Source organism: Brassica napus, chromosome C2 (genome assembly GCF_020379485.1).
Source record: "Brassica napus cultivar Da-Ae chromosome C2, Da-Ae, whole genome shotgun sequence".
Taxonomy (NCBI): Eukaryota; Viridiplantae; Streptophyta; class Magnoliopsida; order Brassicales; family Brassicaceae; genus Brassica; species Brassica napus.
The window spans coordinates 18,486,578-18,498,743 of NC_063445.1; the positions used below are offsets into that span (position 1 = coordinate 18,486,578).

General features: G+C 42.4%; 1 protein-coding gene and 1 non-coding gene across 2 annotated transcripts; one reads left to right on the forward strand and one right to left on the reverse strand.

Annotated features, from left to right (window-relative positions):
* Nucleotides 1–7,221: 7,221 nt before the first annotated feature.
* Nucleotides 7,222–9,360, reverse strand: LOC106413428. Its single transcript, XM_048748803.1, has 2 exons — nt 8,941–9,360; nt 7,222–8,859 (listed from the first exon to the last, which is right to left on the reverse strand). Exons 1-2 carry the CDS (start codon nt 9,358–9,360, stop codon nt 7,222–7,224), a joined length of 2,058 nt encoding a protein of 685 aa, XP_048604760.1.
* On the forward strand, nt 9,260–9,366 carry LOC125582565. The gene has a single exon (XR_007320022.1). It is a non-coding gene; the product is annotated as a small nucleolar RNA R71 (small nucleolar RNA).
* Nucleotides 9,367–12,166: the final 2,800 nt, after the last annotated feature.

Genomic DNA, 12,166 nt, shown 5'->3' on the forward strand with positions numbered 1-12,166 from the left:
GCAAATAGCATGAGCATTCTCCTTATTATACTCTAGCTTCTCTAGGCCTATCCATACTCTTTTTCCTCTACTCAAGTTGCAATACTCTCTACCAACAAGTCCCTTCAATCAGCTCTCACATTGATTCACACACACACACACAATGTGAAGTCTCACAAATGGGCACATGATCTCAATCATTTGGCTAGGTATGCAATGGTCTAATATGAATGAAGAGATGGGTTCAAATGTTTTTATTTAAGGGTGGTTATCACTCAAAACAAGGAGCTTGATCATTATGCAAAATTTATCTAAGATTAGAAGCAACTCATGCATACATAGATTCATTCTCATCATTCTACCCCATTTTGTTATAAATGATCACAAGTTCTACCCTCTTTATCATCATCTCAAAAATCAATCGAAACCCCTCACATCACTCACCCAATGTACAACTCTCTCTTTTTTTATTTTTTTCATTTTTATTTGACCCACTCACTAGGGATTTTAATCCACTTTCCACAAGCTCTAACCCTTTTTCTTTTTTCTTTCTTTTTTTTTTTAGGAGGAAGGTTCTTTGTTGCATAATCAAGAGCTTCTTATTATTATTATTTTTTATATATATCCCTAGGAGCTTTATTTTCATAATTTTTTTTTCACTCTCCAAACCCAAGATATTGAAATTTAAAACACACAAACCCCTCTCACCATCCCCAAATGCTAACTCATTGTGCTAGCAAGAGATGAGAATAAACCTATGTCGCCTCCAATACTCTCAAGATTTTGCACATGACAAGCTATCAAAAGAGGCCTCACTCATGCAATTCAATGTTTGGTCTCAAAGAATGGTTAGGGTTTTAGGGTAAGGAGTGCCATTTGGGTTAACAAAGATAGGTATGAAGGAATAAGATAACCCAAATGTGTATGAGATCCATGATCAAGTATGCAAATGCCCATATGCAAGAGAGATTAAGTTCATTCAAGCCAAGTTTAGATTGGAGCTGATCTTAAGAACAATGCTAACATCAAGCAAGCAAACAAGTTTCAAGAAGAGTTTTCAAGGCTCGAAGCGTACAAGGTTTTCAAGAGATGCTTAAGCTACTTGATATGTTTAGGGTGTCATTTTGAGTTCTAGACAAGGGTTCTTTGCAAGGCATTTTAAATCATTATTCCCAATGCAAGTGAATGCAACCTATATGCTCTAGACTCAATCTTAAAAGTGCAAGTGATGCAACTACATGTTTCTTTTTGTGTTTTTCAAATTTTTTATTTTTTTTTTTTTTTTTTTTGTTTTTTGTTTTTTCTATGCATATATGTATGTACAATGCGATGCATGAGACTCAATTCATCAAAGAAAACATGATCAAATACTTGATACCTCCCCCAAACTTTGTTCACACAGTCTCTGTGTTAGAAAGTAGGAGGAGATACCGAAAAGAGAAATAAATGCAAAGAAAAACTGATATATACAATGGAAGGGTGATGATGAAACCTGGCTAAGCAAAGGAGGATGCTCCCTCCGTGTCGTCGTCGTCGGTAGCGACTGAAGGAGACTCGTTGGAGGAGGCTCGGGGTGGAGGAGCTGTGTTCCTGCGTCTACGACGGAGTCGGTACTCCGGGGAATGAGGAGGTCCATAGAAGACAGGGTATGGGAGAGTAGATGGACCAGCACCAGCCAACACGTCATCCCGTTGACAACCAGAACCGATAGACACTTGAGAGAGAAGTGCAGTGACCTTTTTCATCTGTCTCTTAAGCGCTTTCACTGAGTTCTTAAGCTTGTAGATGGTGGAATCTTGCATCTTGTTCCACCGAAGCAACTTGGCGTTTTGAGAGAGAGCTTGGCGCAATGCAATGTTCGGTGTAACTCCACCATAAGGCTGAAAGTGGTATCTCTCTGTCCCATACACCGAGCTGGTGTGGTCGGTCCTTCGTCATCAGCATCACTAGGACGAGCTGCCCGAGAAGAACTGGCCTTGGTCTTCTTCTTGCGCGCTTTGGTGATGGTCTCAAGTACACCAAAATCTGCGGGAATGAGCTCATGAGCAGCTGGAGCGAAAAGTACATGCCGAGGATCAGATAGCGTCGTCAACCTCTCACAAGGGAGGAATATCTGTAGCTGCTCAGGCTCGAGGGGTAACCATACCGATCGCCAGATTGGCCGGTAAGGAAATGGGTTTTCTTCAAGTAAGCGAGATCAATGGAGGCTGGAGCATGATCCGAGGTCCCAAATCTATCCCAAATGCTTCCAAGATCGGAGTAATGAAGCTCCCGATAAACAGCGTCGGTTTTTCATTCGGAGTTGTCCAAGCCCAATCTCGATAGTACTCAAACCGCTTCATCAACAATCCCACAAGTCCCAAATCCTCAAAATCTTCCGGATCGGTGTGGAGTAGCGTTCCTTCCTCAAGAATCGGGAGAAGTCCAAGAGCTAGAAGTTTGAGCTCATCATCGTTTGCTCCGCCCGGTTCCCTCCGTGAGTAAAAGGTGTGAGTAAGGACCTTGTGGGCATATCTCACTCCCGGGTTAGAGATGTCATTGCTCTTGTCCTCTCCCGCTGTACGCGACCACCCCGTAATCACTTTCCATATGTCATCCACAATTGCCGACCTAGCAGGTAGAAACGACCCACGGTTGTCCGAGAAGCCGAGAATGGAGCTTAGGTTTTTGAAACCCACCTTATAGGTTCTCTCATTGATCTTAAAGCTGATGCGCCCAAACCCCTCGGTCCTATGTTCGTCGCAATGGTATTGCACGAAGAATGTAGACAAAAACTCACAAGAAGCCTCCTTGTGAACCCCGTAGCTCATGCCAAGTAGTGACTCCATGCCCATGTTCCGGAGAATCATCCTTACATCTTCATAGATCCCAAGCGCATGAAGAGCTTCAGCATCCGGAAATCTCATGGGGTTCCATTTGACATCATCATAAAGGCGCTCATAGAGTTGTGCTGAAGTCGGTTTGCTGGTTGGGGGCACTCTCTTCCGCTTCTTAGCTGGCTTGGGAGCAGGTGTTTCTTCCTCCTCATCTTCAGTCTCAGCTCTAAGACCCTCTTCTATCATCTCTTCGATCTCTGCCTCCAATGTCGCTCTGTCAGCTGGCGACTTTTCTCTTTGCTGTGGAGCTTTGCGCCGGGAAACCTGAGCTGGTGGGTTTGGCGTTGGTCGGCCTGCTCGTGGTGGGTTGGTTCTTGTCCCAGCTCGAGACGAAGTGCCTACATCCACAATGCGATCAGTTCCGGGACCGCGATCTTTCCCCATGTCCTGCTATCAACAAGCTCGAAATTGTATAAGTGACATGATCAATAAGAAACAAATTAAAGCTTGGAAAGAGTTAATGAGTTCAAAAACAGCAAATGGCATTCATACTCATCTTCTATGACTCAATAAACTCAATTTTAACATCAAACAATCACTCCATTTCAATTTTCGAAAACCCCCAATATGAACCCTAACTTTTTCAAATTCGAATTCAGGTCAATTAAACACGTTTTTCATCTACCCAACTCATCAATCAAGCATAAAAGGACATAATTAACGAGTATTGAACAAGAAATCAACCATGCAACCACTTTAAAAAAAATGGAAATTTTAAATCCGAAAATAAGATGACGATTTCTCTATACCTTAGCTTGTTTCAGATAAACAAGAGTAGGGAAATGAAAAGTCGAAGTGAAATCACGGAGATAGCAACTTGAATCAACGAATTTGGTGAAGAATTGAGAGATTTATGAGTTCTTATGCTTGAGAGAATGAAAGTATGGAGTTTTTGATAAGGGAGAGAGAGAGAGAGATACGATTTTGGAGAGGAAGAAGGAGTGTCTCGCGTCGGGTTTTGGTGATTTCGATCCGGTTCAGTTGAATTGAACCGGAAATCGACGCCGGTACGCGCAATTGAGTGTCGCAGCGGTCACCGTAAACCGCTCCGCAAGACCGCTGCGCCTCTCACAGCGGCTTCTTGCCTCAAAATCTCACAGACCGCTGCGACAAGTACGAATCGGGCAGGGGGTAGAGTATTTTCACAGCGGTTTGATGAGACCGCTCCAGATACCGCTGTGACACTTGAAGCATATTTCTCATCTTCTCGTTTAGTCGCAGCGGTATGTGTAGACCGCTGTGGTTGGCCGCTGTGAGCGTTTTGAACCTCACCACACCTCGTTTAATGCCACAATCTCTCCTCTTGGACCTGAAGATCTGATAGACACAGAAAAATAGCCAAAGACATACTAGAAATAGAAAAAATAAAAATATGTACAAGGATAGACATGGGACTTCCTCCCAAGTGAGCTTGTTTTAAGTCTCTAGCTTGACTTCCTTTCTTTTTGGCTAGGCGGGAATGGGGTCGGAGAGAGGAACCGAGGTTCTCTCCTCCTCTGTTGTGGCTCCCATGTAGAGCTTAACCCTCTGTCCATTGACTGTAAAGTCTCCACCATTCTTGTTCCATAACACAATTGCCCCATATGGCCTAACTTCCTTGATCTTGAAAGGACCGGACCATCTTGACTTGAGCTTCCCGGGGAACAACTTCAGTCTAGAGTTGTAGAGAAGCACTTGATCTCCAGCACTGAATTCTCTCTTCAAGATCTTCTTGTCATGAAAAGCTTTGGTTTTCTCCTTGTAAATCCTTGAGTTCTCAAAAGCATCAAGTCGGATCTCCTCCAGTTCATTGAGTTGGAGAAGTCTCTTCTCCTTGGCACTCTTGATGTCAAAGTTCAGCAACTTAACAGCCCACAATGCTTTGTACTCAAGTTCAACCGGTAGATGACAAGCCTTCCCATACACAAGGTTGAAAGGTGTGGTTCCTAAAGGAGTCTTGTAAGCAGTCCTATAAGCCCATAGTGCATCATCTAGCTTGATGGACCAATCTTTCCTTGTAGTCCCCACTGTTTTCTCCAAAATAGACTTGATTTCTCTGTTGGAGATCTCAACTTGTCCACTTGTCTGAGGATGGTAGGGAGTTGCAACCTTATGCTTCACACCATTCTTCTTGAGAAGACTTTCAAACAGCTTGTTGATGAAGTGAGAACCCCCATCACTGATGACAGCTCTTGGAACTCCAAACCTTGGAAAGATGGTGCTTTTGAACATCTTTATCACCACCCTAGAATCATTGGTGGGACTTGCCACAGCTTCTACCCACTTGGAGACATAGTCAACAGCTACAAGGATGTATTTGTTGCCAAAAGATGATGGGAATGGTCCCATGAAGTCAATACCCCACACATCAAACACCTCCACTTCTAGAATTGGGTTTTGAGGCATCTCATTTCTTTTGGTGATGTTTCCTCTCCTTTGGCATGAATCACACCTAGAGACAAAGTCTTGAGTGTCTTTGAACATATGAGGCCACCAAAACCCAGCTTGTAACACCTTTGAGACAGTCTTGAAAGTAGCAAAGTGCCCTCCATAGGATGATCCATGACAGTGTGTGAGGATCCCTTCAACTTCTTCATCAGCTACTGCTCTTCTATAGAGTTGATCTCTACAAAGGATGTAGAGGTAAGGTTCATCCCAATAGTATCTCTTCACATCTTTGTAGAACTTCTTCTTGGCATATCCCTCAAGATCAAGTGGCTCTCTTCCACAAGCTAAGTAGTTCACCAAATCAGCATACCAAGGGCCTTTCTCTTCAGTTGCCTTCACCTCTTCAAGCTTCTTTCCAGTTTCACAAACTGCTACCACTGCTCCAATTGCCATGATTTGCTCTTCTGGAAGCCCTTCATCAATAGGGATCCCACTCTCAATCTTCAGTCTAGACAAGTGATCATCTACACATTCTCAACTCCTGGCTTGTCTCTAATCTCAAGGTCAAACTCTTGTAGCAGCAAGATCCACCTCAACAGCCTTGGCTTAGCATCCTTCTTGGCCATGAGGTGTCTCAATGCAGCATGATCAGTGTAGACTATGACCTTTGACCCAACTAAGTAGCTTCTGAACTTCTCAAAGGCGTAGACAATGGCTAGCAACTCCTTCTCAGTTGTAGCATACTTCATTTGGGCTTCATCAAGAGTTTTACTCGCATAGTAGATCACATGAGTCTTCTTGTCCTTCTTTTGACCAAGAACAGCTCCCACAGCATAGTCACTAGCATCACACATGATCTCAAAGGGGAGATCCCAATCTGGTGGCTGCACAATTGGGGCGCTAACCAGCTTCTCCTTCAACTTCTTGAAGGCTTGTAGACATTCCCAATCAAAGACGAATGCAGCCTCCTTGCATAGAAGCTTAGTCATTGGCCTTGCTATCATCGAGAAGTCTTGGATGAATCTTCTATAGAATCCAGCATGACCGAGGAAGCTTCTAATGTCTTTAACCGTCTTTGGTGCAGCTAACCCAACCATCACTTCAATCTTGGCCTTGTCTACCTCAATCCCCCTCTCTGAAATCTTGTGTCCAAGCACAATCCCTTCCTTAACCATGAAGTGACACTTCTCCCAGTTCAGCACAAGGTTGGTCTCTTCACATCTCTTGAGGACCCTGCTAAGATTTGACAAACAAGCAGAAAACGAAGATCCGTAGACAGAGAAATCATCCATAAACACCTCCACAACATCCTCTATAAGATCAGAGAAAATAGACATCATGCATCTTTGGAAAGTGGCTGGAGCATTACATAGCCCAAATGGCATCCTTCGATAAGCAAAGGTACCATAGGGGCATGTGAAAGTCGTTTTCTCTTGATCATTTGGATGTATGGGGATTTGGAAGAACCCTGAATACCCATCAAGAAAACAATAATATGGATGATTTGCAAGTCTCTCAAGCATTTGATCAATGAATGGCAATGGAAAATGATCCTTTCTAGATGCTTTGTTAAGTTTTCGATAATCTATGCACATCCTATGTCCTGTTATTGTTCTTGTTGGTATTAGTTCATCCTTATCATTTTTAACCACAGTCATTCCTCCTTTCTTTGGAACAACATGCACAGGAGACACCCATTTGCTATCCGAAATAGGATAGATGACTCCTGCATCTAAGAGTTTTAGAATCTCTTTCTTAACAACATCCTTCAAGTTGGGGTTCAACCTTCTTTGATGTTCTATAGAAGTCATAGATTCATCCTCTAGATGTATCCTATGCATGCATAAAGAAGGTGATAGCCCTTTAATATCATCTAGTGAGTAGCCTATTGCCTTTCTATACTTTTTAAGTTCATTCAAAAGTTTAGACAATTCATCTTCACTAAGCTCACTACTCACTATGACAGGGTAAGTCTCATTAGGGCCAAGGAAAGCATACCTTACACCATGGGGAAGAGGTTTAAGCTCCACTTTTGGTGCTTTGAGTTCACTCCAATCATCCTCTTGGAGATTCTCTTGTTGAGTAGCTGAGGAAGCATGGTGATCCTCATATGAAAGCTCCTCATTCTGTTCTTCATCACTATCTCCCTGTGAGAGTACAGCATCTTCACATAAGCATCACTTTCCTTGTTCTCAACCATTTGGACCTCTCTCTCAATTGTTAAGGCATGTTGTAGAGAGTCTTCAAGTGCCAACTCCTCTAGAAGTTCATCAGCTAAAACCTCCATCTCCTCAATGTAGAATGCTTGGCTTTGAGTAATAGGCTTCTTCATCACCTCCTTGATGTCAAAGTGAAGAATGTTTCCCTTTCCAAGGTGAAGATCAATCTTCCCTTCCTTAACATTCACAACTGCTCCTGCTGTAGCCAAGAAAGGTCTCCCCAATATCAAAGGATCTGTTGGTTCTTCATCCATCTCTAACACCACAAAATCTGTAGGAATCTCACAATTTCCAACCATAACAGGGAGATCTTCTAGGATACCAATGGGAATCTTCACTGAGCGATCAGCTAGCACAAGAGAGAGTCTACACTTCTTGTATTGTGTAAAGCCAAGCCTTTTAGCAATGGAGAGAGGCATAAGGCTCACACTTGCTCCCAAATCGCATAGACACCTCTCAAAAGTAAATTGCCCAATGGCACAAGGTAAAGTAAAGCTTCCTGGATCTTCAAGCTTCTTAGGGATGGTTAGCCTTTGGATAATAGCACTACACTCATGAGTAAGAACCACCATGCCTTCCATCTCCTTCTTCTTCTTAGTTACAGCATCCTTGAGGAACTTGCTGTATTGAGGCACTAGCATGAAGGCATCAATTATGGGCATAGTAATCTGAACTTCACTCATTTGTTTCTCAAATAAAGCCTTGTATTGCTCCAAAAGCTGTCTCTTGAATCTACCAGGAAAAGAAAGTTTTGGTTCATAGGGAGGAGGATTGAATAGAGCTTCTTTTGATGAAGTAGCAACTTCATTCTTGTTCTCCCCCTTCTTTTCTTCTCCAATTTTACCCTTTCCTTTTGCTTCAACTATTTTCTCCAAGATCTCTTCATTGGTCTTCTCATCCATAATAACTACATCATCATCCACATTGATGACCACCTCCCCATCTTGCTTCTCATTATCCCTAATGAGAGTTCTTGGTGGTAGCTGTTTTCCACTCCTAAGGGTGATGGCTTTCATTGTCTCCTTGGGATTTTGCTCTGGCTTTCCAGGTAATGCCCCTTGTTGGCGACTTGGCTGAGAGTTCATTGAAGCAAACTGATTCTCCAAATGGCGGATCTTGTTGTTGAGCTCATTGTAACTTCCATCAATCTTGGAGTGAATTTTCGTGAACTCATAACCCATTGTCTTCTCATTCTTGGCCTGAAAATCCAAAAGTTTCTTGAACATTGCATCCACACTTGTATCTGAAGCTGGAGATTGTGAAGAACTTCCTTGAGCTTGAGTAGACTGATTGTTGTTATTGTTGAAACCAGGAGGGGTGTTTTGCCTAGGCTGATAGCTCCCTTGCTGAGTGTTTTGCCTCTGCTGGTATCCTCCTTGCTGGTTGTTTGAGTAGGACTTTTGCTGGTAGTTGTTGTACTGAAAGTTAGGTTCCTTCCTGTACCAAGAACCATTGTTGTTGATGAAGCACAGCTCTTCTTGTCCTTCCAAACCATCAACCTCATTAATCTTGGGAGGAATCTCTTGAATAGGACCACCCACAAAGTTGACCTGCTCTTGTTTAGCTTGGTTAGAAAGAAGCAAGTCCATCTTCTCCTGCAAGGACTTGATCTCTTTCTTTGTCTGTTGATCATCATTTCTGTTGACCCTATCATGCTCCTCGCTGTAGACTGAGTCGCTCTTAGCCATGTTCTCCACCAGTTCCTCTGCTTCTTCTTCAGTTCTCCCCAAGAAGAAACCATTGCTGGCAGTATCAAGCCTGTTTCTGCACTGTGGTAAGGCTCCTCTATAGAAGGTGCTAAGCAAGCTCTCGTTGCTGAAACCATGATGAGGGCACTGAGACCAATAACCCTTGAACCTTTCCCATGCTTCACTGAAGCTCTCTAGACCTTTTTGTTGAAATCCGGAGATTTCGTTCATGATCTTAGCTGTCCTTGAAGTAGAGAAGAACTTTTCTAGGAAGGCTCTCTTGCAATCTTCCCAAGTAGTGACAGTGTCACTTGGAAGAGTCTTCTCCCATTGGTGTGCCTTGTCTCCCAAAGAGAAAGGAAATAGCTTCAGCTTGAAAGCATCTTCAGAAACACCATTTGTCTTGGACAAGCCACAATACTGATCAAACTTGTACAAGTGATCAAAAGGGTCTTCAGCAGCAAGACCATGATACTTGTTGTTCTCTATAGTGTTGAGCAGCCCTGACTTGATCTCGAAGTTGTTGTTCTCCACAGCTGGTGCTCTGATTCCCAACCTATGACCATGAATGTGAGGTTGATCATAGGCTCCAATGGCACGAGCTTGGCGCTGTGGATGTTGTGGCTGGCGCTGTGGTCTAAAAGGATCAGCTCTTGGACCATTGCCTCCTTGGGCTTCACCATCTTGAGGCAGATTCTCCATATCAAACCCCAACTCTTGCAAGTGAGCCTGTTGCTCTACTTCTCTTCTTTGTCTGGTTATCTCCCTCTCAAGTGCTCTAATGTCTTCAACTCTTGGAACTAGGTTTGTTGGACCTCTACTCCTTGTGTTCATACACCTGAAATGCAAAGAGAGAAGAACAAAGAGAGCAATAACACAATTAAATAAAAATTGACTTAGTCTCAAGCAAATGACTAAATCTCAATGTCACAATCAACTTAGAATTCGGCAACGGCGCCAAATTTGATACAAGACTTTTCAAGGGTCTAAGATCAAATCAATGTAGTATAAAAGATTGTCGAACCAATCCTAGGTGATTATAATGCAAAGGGAATGCAAGACCATGCTTAATCTAAGTGCTACCAGTTTTTGAGATGATTTGAAACTAGCTTACTACCTAAAATGCAATAAAGGCACAAGCTTTCTTTCTTATAAGAAGGGAGAACTCATGGGCTATGGGAATTGATCTTGGGTGATTAAGATTCAACCTAAAGGTGTCAACTTTTAACCAATCTATTTCTACCTTAGGCCTAGACACAATCCTAAACAAACTCTATCCCTAGATGAATGCTCATTTACCTAGATAACTCAAGCATCAAATTCCTTTGGTTGAATGTTATCTAAATAATCATTAATCTCAAGTCTACTAGCCATCTTAACACCTTTAACAACAAATCCATTTGGCAAAGGATGTTAAAAGCTTAGGAGAGTTGGTTCATGCATTTCATCAAACACCTTCCGGGTATGAAATGCCTAGAGCTCAACTTTAGAGAGGCCAACTCTAAAATTGCATTAAAAGCCCTCTACTAGCAAGGAATAAGATTGATCTATACCTAAACACCTTAGATCTAGCTTAATCACCTTTAATCTCCCTAACCCATGAATCCAAAGATGACTACTCACTACTCTCCATGATGAGCCCAAGAATCAAAGATGATTTGGTGCTAAACATGATAAGAGATCAAGATAATCAAGCAATCACAAGAGAGAAATGATCAAGATAAGATTTTTCACCTAAAAGTTCTTTTGTGATTTGATAGAAAACAAGATAAGATCCTACAATTAGGTCTGAAGGACCTTTATAGTAGCTTAAAGTCGAACCTGGTTTAACCCAACAAACCTGGGTTAACCAAAACACAAATTGGTAATTATCTGGTCAAACCCGGAAAATATTGACTTTCTTGACTCGCAGCGGCCACGTAAAACCGCTCCGCCTAGCCGCTGGAACACTCACAGCGGCTTCCTTGCTTCGTCATCACACCGCTGCGACAAGTACGAACGCAGCAGGGAACAAAGTATTTTCCCAGCGGTCTCGTCACACCGCTGCGTCAAGTACGAACGCGGCAGGGAACGAAGTATTTTCCCAGCGGTCTCGTCAAACCGCTGCGTCAGGCCGCTCCCGCACTTGGTCTCCATTTCTTGAGTCTTCATCTCTCGAGCGTCTACAGTGGCTTCAGTACACCACTGCGTAAGGCCGCTCCCACACTTGGTATCCGTTTCTCAGCGCTGGCAGCGGCTTCTTGAGGGGCCAAAAGGCCGCTGGGACACTTGATCAATGCGTCTCCTTCTCGAGAATCACCCCTTTTTGCCTCCAAACCATCTCTAAATGCTCCAAAGTCACCAATTGAAATCTCCATCACCTAATAAGGACATATGTAATGCAATGCAACCCTAAACATATCTAAATACTATCCTAAATGGTCAACATATGCTAGAATGAATGGTTAAAACAATGCAAATTGAAAAGATATAAGAGTCAACTACAGATGAAGCTTCCATATGTCTTGAGTGAATCAACAATGGAGCACTAGATGATCAGAGGACTCAATCTCTAGGTAGTGCTTTTAGCTCTCTCCCCCCCCCCCCCACCCTAAAAAAGGTATTACTTACGGATAACTCCGAACCTAGGGGAGGTATTTGAGCCGAAGCCATTTGAGCCGAAGCCCCATACACTTTCTAGTTAAGAAAAAACAAAATTTAAAGTAATGCTGAATGTAATTATGATTTTTTGAAAGGCACTGATGAAACTAAGAAAATGTTTGAAAAAAATTAGGTATTATTGACTATTCAAAATTGGTTCTGGTAAATCTTAGGGGTTGTTATTCAATCAATGATTTAAAATCAATTGTCAAGTTTTATAATTAAAATTTTAAATTTAAACATAGAGAGTGTTATTGGTTTGTCTATTTTAATGGATTTATAAATCCAATCCAAATCAAGTGGGGGTTATTGGTTGGTGTATTTTAATGGATTTGAAAATCCAAACTAAATCTAGTGTTATTGGTTCTATGATTTTAAAATTTGTACTGAAATCATG